The 13,357-nt window shown below is 44.9% G+C and overlaps 1 protein-coding gene across 2 annotated transcripts in view; it reads left to right on the forward strand.

Moving 5' to 3' along the window:
* The window catches only part of LOC124788228 (activated Cdc42 kinase Ack), a 499,253-nt gene that overhangs the window by 200,512 nt on the left and 285,384 nt on the right, over positions 1–13,357 (forward strand). For both annotated transcript variants that reach the window (XM_047255411.1, XM_047255410.1), the window contains exon 7: positions 2,351–2,514. In XM_047255411.1, the coding sequence (XP_047111367.1) occupies positions 2,351–2,514 (164 nt within the window). The remainder of the gene's footprint in view (positions 1–2,350; positions 2,515–13,357) is intronic.

The following is a 13,357-nucleotide window of genomic DNA, read 5'->3' on the forward strand; positions in this document are numbered from 1 at the left end:
CAAAGAGATAGAGGAAGGGGCATGAAGCTGTTACTACTTGCTGATGATATTGTGGTGTGGGGAACAAGCAGTAAGGAGGTATAAAAACAGACAGGCATCCTAAATGATAAGGTCGAGAAATATGGAATGAAATTTAGTGTGGAGAAAAGCAAGACCAGAGGGGATAGAGAGGGCAAGGGAAAAATTCATATTAAGGAATGGGATACTGAAAGAGAGGACAACTTTAAATATTTAGGAAGTGTGTTAATGGGGAGTGCTCATTTGGAGACAGAAATTAGCAAAAGAATACAACAGAGTAGTACAGTTTACCAGTGTGTGAGGGGCTTGGTGTGGGGAAGGGAAGTGCCTCTGGGGTGCAAGCTGGTGCTATACAAGACTTACTTCACACCCATACTAATTTATGGCTCAGAGACTTGGACTATGACTAGAAGAGAGGAGAGTAGGATACAGTCCAGTGAAATGAAGTTTCTGAGAAGTATGCTAGGGAAGACAAGGAGAGACAGAGTGAAAAATGAAAATGTTAGGAAGGAAATTGGAGTGGAGAAGTTGACTGAGAAAATTGAAAATAATAGATTAAAATGGTTTGGGCACGTGAGGAGGATGGGAGAGGGAAGAATACCAAGAAGAATGATGGAGTTCAAGATTGAGGGCAAGAGGCCAAGAGGAAGACCGAGAACATTATGGATTGATACAATATAGATGAGTTTAAGGAGGAGAAACCTGCTATGGAACCAAATTCTGGAACAAGAATGGTGGAAAGACCGAGTAAAGTGGTGAAGTACCATTGATACCCCCAACCCGACCAGTTGTTGGACAGAGGGGAAACGAAATTGATGATGATGATGATGATGATGATGATGATGATGATGATGATGATGATGATGATGATGATGATGAATTAAGGGCTCACACTCAAGGGTTTCCTTGTCAGTCTTGCCAAAACAATCTCACCTGCAACTTCAATTTTTATGTCGGTGGGATTGAGTTTTTTGTATACTGTGCAAATACACTAGCTCAGTTCGCCATCTCCATTTCACATTAGCCTCCATTTCACTTCAGTTGCACATTTGAACTGCCAACAATTAATAGACCTCTATCCTTTGGCATTTGCCCTCTCTTGACGTGGGACAAAACACGTTTTCCCCAAAACAGGTGAAGTGGGTCCTACTGGCTCAGTTTGTTTCAGTGAAAGAGAGCACTTTGAACTTGTCAGTTAGAAGGGTCGGTATAACACATTAAGCCCTGCCTGGTCTTTGTCCACCCTATACAGGATTGCTAGATCTACCATTCAGTTGCCACTCACAGCCAAGTGGATGAGTAGCGATGGATCATCACGTACTTTCTGCAGAGAAAACAGGATGCACAGGAGAGGATAGTACTTAAGGTACCTTTAGTACTAGTTCCACAGACACATGGCTCTTAGCAGTTCTTCCAACACACCAATTAGCACCAGCTGCCAATTGTTTGGCTATAGTCACGGTGATTCCCAGCTGCTTATTAATTTCAACCAACTCATTTCATGTCAGGGAACAGCATTCAGAGGGGGGGATGTATTTTGGCTCGTGCCATGTATTATGGGACAGTGAACACACAACTTGAACTATGCATACTGATTATTTTTTAATCTGTAGAGCTAAAAAATTACTAATTCCTTATAAGAACTGAACCATAACACAGACTGAGATTTCAGTTAAGGAAATAGAAATTACAATTTTCTTAAAACTTTGTGAGGTTAATTATAGTTGTTAGAAAACATGAAAATAAGGTTAATTTACAATTTAACAGGAAACTAGATGTAACACAATATGTTGTTACAACATTTGCTACAGAAACTAAATCACAGATGCTGATTTACTACAAACTAGGCTATCCACAGACAATAGTCTCAAAACTGTATATTTATTTATGATAATGTACTATGAAATTTGCGGTGATTTATTCTTTGGCAGTAATATGGTGATTAAAGTGATGTAGCAAAGGATCAGAAATTTAGAGTAATTGTGTAAAAGTAATGATGAAACATTTGGATAAAGATAAATAAAAGTAGTTGATGCACCCTATGGGATTTGAGCCCACTATATTCAACATACTAATGTAACGACGAAGCTGTGGTTCCATTCCAAACTTCATGCTATTTTAAGGCTCTAGAGGATGGCAAGAAACTATTCAGTTCCTTTTCATCTGTGAATAATATTTGGAAATAACAGAGTGCTACTGACTGTAAAGATGGCCTGGTGAGTTGCAAGGAAGGACCAATCACTTGCACTATACATATTTTTGGGTAATTTAGAGAATTTAGTGGATTAATTTTGTTTTGTTGTATATGATATACAGGTAATTAATTTTGCAGACACGTGGATGTTTGGTGTGACTTTGTGGGAAATGCTGACTTTCGGAGAGGAACCCTGGCCAGGCCTGGATGGTGCGCAGATTTTGCGCAAAGTAGACCGTGAGGGTGAGCGACTGCCGCAGCCTAATGCGTGCCCCCCAGAAATGTATCGCCTGATGCTCCAGGTACAGTGTCTTCAGACTATAAATAATAATGAAAATATGTAATTTTACAATTAAAACTGTAAGGTGAACAGATATAGATTTTAGTGTACATGCTAATTGTTTTCACCCACTTTCTTGACACTGCAGCAATACTAAAAATTACATGCAGCTCTGGATATTCTGTCTGTTGTGCTGCAATAACAAAATAGGATACTTTTGGATTTATGTTCTCACAAATTGTACAGTTTATGATGGAACCTTTGAAAAGTGGTGCCTCATAGTTTATAATTTATATAGTGCGACATGACTTTACAGCCTCACAATGGTACTGTTATTGACATTTCCATGAAACAGTGATGTATAAGGTAAATAGATGAAAGTAGAACAATCTCTTTCCAAAATAGAGAGAGAAAAATGCCATTTACTGTGAATGTAATAACAAAACTATAATAAATGCTAGATGACAATTCTAACAGAGAGACACCACTAGCTTTTGTGCTACTGACCCCTTCCTTGTTTAACTCTCTTTGTCTCAATAATGTGAAAATAAACATAATTTCAAACTTTTTCTTAAAAGTAATCTTTATCATCATAATAAGCAACAAATACAAGAAGAAATTGGCAAAAGCAAACCCATAATAGAATTAAGAATGAGGTTTTACCTTGGAACTGCTAGGACATGTGGTTTTCATCCACTTTCTATAAAGAATAACATGGAGGTTTCAGGCAGATACCACTGGGTACCCAGGTACATCCTTTCACACACATATCTAAATACATCATTCATTCATCAGGTTATTTAGAACTCGTCAAGAAAGAAAAGTTTCAGGAGTGTTGAATGGATCAGCCCACATGCTTCAAATTTTATTTTAGCCTCTTGTGAAATCGAAGAATTCTTCGTAGTATGAATAAAAGCTAATAGGCCAGAATTTGTCTATTAAAAGTAGTGGAAGAAAGGCCACATGATGAAAATTCATTGAGTAATGTGCAACATGTTACAACTAACAAACGAGTTGTGAAACACTCGACTACTTGGCTGATTGTGTGTATGATCTTAGTAGTATAATGTTCCTCCACAGTGAATTGTCGTATTTGTAATTATCAATATGAAAAGGTGCTGTTAAAGAAGTAAGACTTGAAGTCTTCTTCCGAGAATTGAACTAACTAGATATGAGTTGATTTGTTGCTATATTTGTGTACACAAAACACATTGCTTGACAGTATAAGCCACTGAGTTACAAGAAACTGCGAACCAACACCATTATTGCTGACTTCACAGTGGATATAAAACACCATATTAGAATTCAGTTTTAAGACAGAAAATCTGTATGAATGTGAGTGATTGTGATGGTTTTAACAGTAGTATGGAAAAGATGCTATCCATTCTACAGTGGGAAATACTACCAGGCAGCATGACACACACACACACACACACACACACACACACACACACACACACACACCCCTACATTACAGTATTCACCCACCAACTGTGTTCAAAGAGTGTGTCAGTAGTGGTCTAGGTTTTACTGGACCGAGTGGGGCAGTGCAGTGGTTAGCACACTGGACTTGCATTTGTCCCTTTGCAAGTATGTGTGTGGCGCACACGGGGCCCTAAGCTATTGCAGCCTCCTTTCCTTTCCTTTGAAAGCTGCAGTACCATCCCTTTTCCTCCCTCTCTTTGCTCCGTTGTCCCTGGCCCCTCTTTTCCCTCTTAGTGGACTTCTTTATGTCGACCTGGCTATCCTCCTGGCTTTGTTTTGGTCTGTGCTATTGTTTAGTTTGCTGTTTCTACCTCCTTTTCGGTGTTTTTGGTCCCCTTGGGGTCTGACCTCCATTTCCAAAAATTTTCCATTCAGTGTGAGCCATTTGGGGATGAGCTTCCGTGGTGCAGGTTCCTCTCCCCCTCCCCTCCCCTCCCCTCCCCTTTCCTTTCCCTTTGCACCCTGGCGCCCCTCCTGCTAGGTCACCAGCAAGATAGCCAGTCCGTGTGGTGGGGCTGTTAAGTACCCACTTGGCTGAGCTCCCTGAAACCACAGGGATCACACTGCTAGTACCTGACCTGTTAACTCCTCGTGTATGCACAGGAGTTGGTGCTCATCATTTTGGGGCACCAGAACTCCCGGCAATGACCACCGTGCCAGATGGCCCTTGCTGTGGCTGGGTGGTGCCCACGGGGCGGGCCCCTGATCAGAGTGGGTGGTACTAGGGTGGATGCCTTGCACATGAAGCGACAAAAGCTTCACCATCCTGGCCATTCTGTGGCCATCTCAAAGAGTGGTAGCAGACGTGACGCTCCTCCTTCTGATCCTTTGGCCTTCCCCTCCCTGGCCACCCCCTGGGAGGAGGGACAAGCTTGCCAGCTTGGGTTGAAACCTTTTCCTTGGTACCTGGTTTGTACCAGGACAGATGGAGGTAGCTTGCCACGACCAAGCCTTTGTTTTTCATGGAGACGATTGAAGATAAGTATGGCAAAGTTGAATTGATGAGTAAAATGCGGTCTGGTGCTTTGCTCATCGAGACATCTTCTGCTGCCAAATCTGACGCCCTGTGTGCTTGTGACCATCTCGGTGACGTCCCATTCTCCGTCTCGCCCAACCAATCTTTGAACTCAGTACAGGGCATTATTTTCTACCGAGATCTTCTTCTCCAAACTGAGCTCCGTGCTAACCTCGAGCGGCAAGGGGTTTGTTTTACCTGCTGTGTGCAGCGAGGCCCTCCAAACAATTGCACTGCTACAGGCGCCTTTATCCTGGCCTTTGAGGGGGATGTCCTCCCAGAGAAGGTCAAGGTAATGGTGTATCGGTGTGATGTAAAATCTTATATTCCACCACTGATGAGATGTTTTAAATACTTAAGGTTTGGACACATGTCTTGCTGCTGCACCACTGATCCCCTCTGTGGCGACCGTGGGTGCCCCCTCCGTGAGGGGAGTGCCTGTGCTCCCCCGCCAATGTGTGTAAATTGTAATGGACAGAATTCTCCACACTCACCTACATGCCCGGTGTTTGTGTAATAAAGAAGGATTCGAGAGTACAAAACCTTAGATCGGCTCACCTACACTGAGGCTCGTCAAAAATATGACCGGCTCCATCCCGTGTCTATGACCTCTACTTTTGCTTCTATTACATTCATTCTCCCTTCTGCCCCCTCCTCTTCCCAGCCCCACCCCATTCGTCCCATGCCTTCAGCCTCCTCCTCCTCCTCCTCCTCCTCCTCCTCCTCCCCCTCCTCCCCCCCTCCCTCTCCCACTCCCCCTCCCCCTCAGTACCCGTACCCACCCCTTCGGGTGCTGCTCCCCCTCCCCCACCAGAGAAGTGCTCCCCTCCTTCAGCAGCCGCTGGTACTGGAGCTCCCTCACAGGACTCCTCTTCCCAGTACCCCTCTGAAAGGCGATCTGCTGCTCCACATCGGCAGTGTGATCCGCGGCTGGTGGGTGCCAAGATTGCCCGGTGTAATTCCGTGCCTACCCTCACTGAAGTCTGCCCTTCTCTTCCTTCCCAAGAGAAGAAGCAGGAACCAAGGGCGAGGTCCCTCTGGTACCCCCTGAGGTGCGGCCTTCTCCTCCTACAGTCAATGAACCAACAGAGTCTGACCCCACCTTTACTGGTATTACCCCATCCTTGTCGGTGACAGATAGCGTCTCGGTGGCACGATCGACTCCGGTCCAATCACTTCCACTTTGGACTTCGCCTTGAGAATCCTCCAGTGGAATTGTAATGGTTATTTGCGTCACCTTCCAGAGTTGCAGCCTCTTCTTTCCTTCTACTCTGCCACTTGTATTGCTTTCCAGGAGACCCATTTTGTCAATTTTTACTGACCGACCCTTCGTGGGTTTCACACTTTGTCAGAACTGAATTGGCCCCTTGCGGGCTTCTGGTGGTGTTTGCACCTTGGTCCACAAGGACATTGTTAGAAAATGGGTTCCCCTCCATACCACTCTGGAAGCCATTGCTGTCAGGATCCATCTTGCCACTCCAATCACAATCTGTAATCTTTACCTCCCACTTGACTGGCTGCCCACATCCCATGCCCTCACCACTCTTCTTCAGCAACTCCCTTCTCCCTTCCTGTTATGCCCACAACCCTCTTTGGGGTAGTCATATGACTATTGCCCTGGGCAGGACAGTAGAAGCTGTACTGGCAGGGCTTGACCTCGGTTTTCTAAACACAGGCGTTCCCACACACTTAAGTGTGGTGCAAAGCTCTTTCTCAACCATTGACCTCTCCATCTGCAGTCCCGGCCTTCTTCCCTCCATTGAGTGGGGCATCCATGATGACTTACGTGACAGCGACTATTACTCAGTTGTTTTGACCTTCCTTCAGTGTCTCTTAGTCCGTCACCCTCCCAGGTGGGCCCTATCTAAAGCCCGGTCCACACGCAACGATCTGTCTGCGCAGACATCGGCGCAGATGTCTCTACGTGCAAAAGGTCGCTGCAATTGTGGTGTGTTCACATGACACAAACCCCAATCTACTACTCGCCCGCCATCTGTCGGTGTAGAAAAGAAATATCAGTGGCAAGCGACTACGCTCTCTGTAAACTTCAAAAATTTAATTCAGTTATTTTGAAATATAGAAATGGAGGAAGTTCTGTTGTGGTCTGTGTTCGCAACTTGTGTTGCAAAAAACATTCAGACCAACTGCAGGAAACAGAGAAAGCGGTCAAAATGGTGTAGACAGTGGCTGCTAAAGTGAAAGCAGTTTTCTCATGTAAATTTGCTGCAAGAGTTCCAGGGCGAACCTGTTTTGTTTTACATTACCTCGTGTTCCATTTCCTCGCACATTGACACTCCAATTTCATCTTCAATTGTACTCCTGCTTGGTCTTGGCGTTTCTTGATCTCTAAGAAAGCCAAGAAGATCAAAATACCATAACGTTGGCTTGTATACTTGATCTACTCCTACACCAGATCTTCCAGATTTCTGAACTTTGGATATCTCTTTTCGGTAAACAGTTTGCTGACAGACTTAATTTACTTGACTTGCGTTCATGAACTCATCCTTCAGGACAGCATAAATAGCTTCACATGTGTTGGGTATTATTTCACTCAACACTTGTTTCGATATTGCAGCTGAAAATTCCAAATCCTTGTAGCTCCTTCCTGTTGCTAGGAATCTTAATGTTACCGCCAGTCATTCATGAGGAGAAATTGCCCTTCTCATACAAGTATTTTTTCTCTTAATATGAGGGGTTACAGGCTTTAAGAGATAATATAAGTTTCGACATCCATCCGCAAATAATTTCTCCAGTTCGCAACGAATTTTTTTTAATTACTGTTTCTCTGTTTGCCGAGGCGTCAACTGCCTGCAATTTTTCAATTAGAGTATTATATGCTGCTGTCTTTTTGTCTCGGTCACTATATTCTTTACTTTTAATCTTCCATAAACATGGGTGGTTTCTATATATTTCAGTGAATTCACTTACAAACTCTCGAGAACACTGACAAGTATCAGCCATTTTAATGCCCTGTGCACACAAATACAAACACTTGACTGAGCAAACAGCTGTTTCACACCAGATTTGCGGCGATCTTCTGTCCACACGCTCCAACTTGTCTGCGCAGATGTGGTTTGAACCCACAGATTTGAGAGGTTTCGCTCAAACCTCCAACTCCAACTTCCAGGTTTGCACACACCTCAGGTTGGTGCAAATCTTCTGCCCACGCGCAATGATCTGTCTGCGCAGATGTGATGTGCGCAGACACTTGCGCAGACAGATCGTTGCGTGTGGACGGGCCTTAAGGCTGATAGGGATGTCTTCTCCTCTGCTCCCATCCCCCCTTTATTGCCACACAACAGTGTTGATGAATCTACTCAGACATTGACTGGCCCCATCCTTTCAGCAGCTGTTTCAGCAGTCCCTTCTACTTCAGGTCTCCCCCCCCCCACCTCTCCCCCTCCCTCCCTTGGTGGACTCCAGAAATTGCTGCGGCCATAAAAGACTGCCGCCGTGCTCTTCAACACTTCAAAGTGGCACCCTTCTACCGCTCTTCTTCTGGTCTTTAAACGACTGTATGCCCGGGCCTGCTACCTAATCAAATTTCAGAAACGAATTTGCTGGGAACGATGTGTAACTTCCATAGGACCCCACACCCCTTCTTCACAAGTCTGGGCGAAACTCCGGTGAATTTTTGGCCATTGTTCTCCCACCGGGGTTGTGGGAATTTCTGTACATGGTGTTGTCATTACCAATCCAGACTTTGTGGCAGAAAATTTCGCTCAACACTTGCTCAAGCTTCGGCATCGGCTCAGTATCCGCCCACATTCCTTCTCCTGAAAAAGCGTTGAGAATGACTGCCTTTGTCTTTTGTTTCTCGCTGCTCAGAGCCATATAATGCCCCATTTAGTGAGTGGGAATTTGCCAGCACCCTCGCCCTTTGTCCTGATACGGCTCCTGGACTGGATCGGATACATAACCAAATGCTCCAACACTTATCGGTGGCTGGCCACTGTCGTATATTGACCCTCTGTAACCGTCTGTGGGGTGAGGGAGTATCTCCTACCCAGTGGCAGGAAAGCATTGTTGTTCCGGTGTTGAAGCCAGGAAAGCCGCCTCTTCAGTTGGATAGCTACCATCCAATTAGCCTTACTAACACCCTCTGCAAGCTCCTTGAATGCATGGTGAGTCGGCGGCTGTTTTGGATCCTGGAATTCTGCGACCATTTGTCATCGTCTCAAAGTGGTTTTCGCTGTGGCCGCTCTACGGTGGATAACTTGGTGCACCTAGAGTCTGCTATCCGGTCGGCTTTTCCCCATCGGCAACACCTCCTTGCAGTCTTCTTTGATCTGCATAAAGCCTATGACACCACGTCCTCACCACATGAATGGGGCCTTCGTGGCGCTCTGTCCATTTTTATCCGTAATTTTCTTTCTTATTGCTCTTTTCGGCTCCAGGTTGGCTCCTCCTACAGCTCTCCCCATTGGCAAGAAAATGGGGTTCCACAGGGTTCCGTGCTGAGCCTCTCACTCTTTCTCATAGCCATTAATGGTCTAGTGACAGCTGTTGGGCCGACAGTGTCCTCCTCTTTGTATGCTAACGATTTTTGCACCTACCTCGCCTCCTCCGTAATGGGTGCTGCAGAATACCATCTACAGGGGGCAATTTGTCGGGCCCACTCATGGGGTCTCTCTCATGGCTCTCAGTTCTCGGCAGCCAAGACTTGTGTCATGCGTTTCTATCGTTGCCGTACAGTCCATCCCCATCCGGAACTGTTCCTCTATGGCCATCCCCTCAAGGTGGTGGACACCCATCGCTTTTTGGGTCTGGTCTTCGATGCCCGGTTGACATGGCTCCCTCACCTTTGCCAGCTGAAGAGGCCGTGCTGGTCCCATCTCAATGTTCTTAGGTGTCTCTGTAATACCACCTGGGGTGCAGACCAATCTGTTCTCCTGCGACTGTGTCGAGTGTTGGTCCAGTCTTGTTTAGACTATGGAAGTCCTGTCTATAGTTCTGTGTCACCTTCGACACTGTGCAGGTACTAGACCCCTATCCACCACTGTGGGGTCCAACTTACGAATGGTGCTGTCCGGACTAGTCCCGTACTTAGCCTTCTCACAGAGACAGGTATTCCGCCCCTGCGAGTTTTGCACCAGCAACAGCTGATATCTTATGCGTTCTGCATTCGCTGCACCCCAAAGCACCCTAATTATGGTCTCCTTTATCCAGACACGGAGATCGCCCTGCCACAGCAGTGGCCAAGATGTGGGCTTACCATGGCTGTCCGCATTCAGCCACTCTCTTGTGAGCTCCAGCGATTGCCTTTACCACCTCTCTTCTCCGCTTACGCACGTACCCCTCCATGGTGCGTCTCTTGGCCGTAACTCTGTCTTGATCTCTCAATTGATTCAAAGGATTCTGTCCCTCTGATTGCTCTTCACCACCAGTTCTCCTGTCTCTTCAGTTCCTGTCAGGGTTCAGAAGTGATCTATACTGATGGCTCCATAGTTGCTGGCCGCACTGGTTTTGCTTACACCTATGCACGACACACGGAACTTCGCTCCTTGCCAGATGGATGTAATGTTTTTACTGAAGAATTGGTAGCCATCTTGCGCACACTGGACCATATCTGCTCCTGCTCAGGACTATCCTTCACTATCTCTAGTGACTCATTGAGCAATTTGCACGCTATCGGCCAGTGCTTCCCTCGCCACCCTTTAGTCATCGCTATCCAGGACTCCCTTTCTCTCCTCGCTCAATGAGGATGCTCGGTGGTTTTCATTTGGACCTCATGCCATGTTGGGATTCCTGGGAATGAACTTGCCAATCGACTGGCTAAATTAGCTACTACCAGGCCATCTCTCGCTATTGGCATTCCAGAAATAGACCTTCGCTCGGCATTACGTCGTCAGGTTTTGGGCCTTTGGGATGCAGAATGGAGCACTCTTTCTTCGCCGAACAAGCTCAGGGCAATTAAGGATTCTACAACTCCATGGCGGTCCTCTGTCGTTCTCTGCCGGCTCCGCATCGGCCATACTTTTTTGTCTCACAGTTATCTCCTCCGTCGTGAGGAGCCCCCTCTCTGTCGTTGTCGATCGATGTTGTCTGTGGCTCACATCTTATTGGACTGCCCCAACTTAGCCACCCTATGACGGAATCGCTACCCCCGGTGTTGGCTGACGATGCCTCAGCGGCGGATCTCGTTTTACATTTTATTCGTTATGGGGTTTTTATCACTTTATTTAAGGGAGGGGCCTACCACCTTATCGGTGAGTGGAAGGGATGGCAGGCTTTCATGCTCCCCCCTTCACCCCGACTGGATTGGCTTCAACTGGGGTTGGTGGTTCACCCCGGCCCTCTGCCTTCCCACTCCTTTTCTCATGAGGTCTGCTATGTCCTGAGCATCTCCCTTGCCTCCTGTGCTTCTTCCTTCATGCCACTGTCATTAGTCACTTTCTTTCCCTCACCTCGTCTTCTGTCCTTTTCCTTCCTTCCCTGTCAATAGTTTATCATTTTATGAATGTTGTAGTTCCCTCTTTTAATGTGGGATTTTATCGGTTTTAGTTAATCTCAGGTCGGTGGGACTGATGACTGCGTAGTTTGGTCCCTTCACCAACCAACCAACCAACCAACTTGCATTCAGGAGGAGAGCAACTCAAATCCCCATCTGGCCAACCAGATGTAAGTTTTCCATTATTTCTCTAAATCACTCCAGGCAAATGCCACGATGGTCCCTTTGACAAGGCTCAGGTGATTTTTTTTTTTTTTCCCCATCCTTAACACAATCTGAGCTTGTATTCTGTCTCTAATGATCACGATGTCAGTGGGACATCAAACACAAACTTAGTTCCTCCCTTAACTCTACAGGTGTGCTATATGCTACAGAATGTTCCAGATTTTAAGCAGTCCTTATACACTCTGTGTTTCGTGAAAGACTGCACATTCCATTACTTCTATTGGTTTTGTTGGTAACGTGTGCCGTTTCTATGTTTACTTAAAAATAATGTTGGGGACAGAAGATAGCTAGTGCGCTGAAATTCGTTTCTAATTTGAGGCAATGGGATAGGAAATTTGTGATGGGTGTGATTATGCCAAGGATCTTGCTTGTTGTATGTGTGAAATGAATTGAAGGCTGATGTGGTAGAGGTGTTGAGAACAGTTGGTGGACAACTAATACATTTATCATGTTAGTGAGTTGGTGTGTGTCCTGTTTGTAGTTATGGAAAACAGTAATGTTAGTGGAGTGTGTTAGACTGCAAATCCAGAGATAAAAATCTCGATCCCTGGACTGTCCTAGGATTTCTCATCACTTATGACTTCCTCTACCTCTCACAGTGATTTTTTGATATGGAAAATGCTAAGTTGCACTGTGGTTCCAAATTCATATTAAACACTAATCACCCAGATTATTGGCTGGGTATGCCAGTTTTAAAGCAAAGGAATTCCACCTCTTATAGGACTGAGCCCATGAAAGCATTGTAGTGTTCAAAATGACCCAGGAATTGAGGATAGATTTGCTTAACTGCAGCTTGCCTGGTCTGAAAATTGGAATTGGATTCTTTATTCACAAATGTCTGGCCTGATCACTTACAGCAATATAATTCAGTGTTCACAATGACTGGTTTTGGCTTACTGCCATCTTCAGATCTATTATAGAATTAGAAAAATCACTAATAAGTCTTTTCATTCTCATCCTTATGGTAAGTCTCCCCTGACTTGCAGTTCTGGGTGACTTCCCCAAAATCTACCGCTTTTCCTAGCTCCCTCCAGTCCTTTTCCTTCACCTTCTTCCTTCCCCTTCAGCCCTTCTGCCTGAAGAAGGAGTCATTGGCTCAGAAAGCTTGCCAATCACAACAGACTTTTATGTGTGTGTTCTGCCACCACTTGGCAAGTAGATTTTTTATTTATCCAATTAAATAATTTCAGAAAAATTAGTTCCTTAGATTGAAGGCCAAATATGCAGCAAATCTAAGAATCCATAAAAGAAGGATAAAATGTAAGAATGTGTAGAAAAGGACAGCATACTGTTAAAATATTCTGACAAAAGTATCAGTGTCCTCTAATCTGTACACACAGGTACATAACAAGTGGTAGTGATGGCTCATGTGCATCCTGTATTTCCACATACATGAACTGTAAGCAGTGGAGGATGGAATGCTGAGATATATAAATAATTGGCATCGTAAATTCACTAACTTGGACTGGAATATTGATCATTGTTAATTAAAATGATCTTACATTGTTGAACTGTGTGTCTAACAATAAAACATAAAATAAAATACAATACATAGGAGTAAAATCCATATTTCAAATGCAATTAAATGAATAAAAAGTGGGGAACAATCTACTAATAGAAAACATTCAAGCGTGACAAATTAAAAAAAAAAAGACATGGCTTTGTGTGAACATTGAGTAACTGAAGTTA

Source organism: Schistocerca piceifrons, chromosome 3 (assembly GCF_021461385.2).
Source record: "Schistocerca piceifrons isolate TAMUIC-IGC-003096 chromosome 3, iqSchPice1.1, whole genome shotgun sequence".
Taxonomy (NCBI): Eukaryota; Metazoa; Arthropoda; class Insecta; order Orthoptera; family Acrididae; genus Schistocerca; species Schistocerca piceifrons.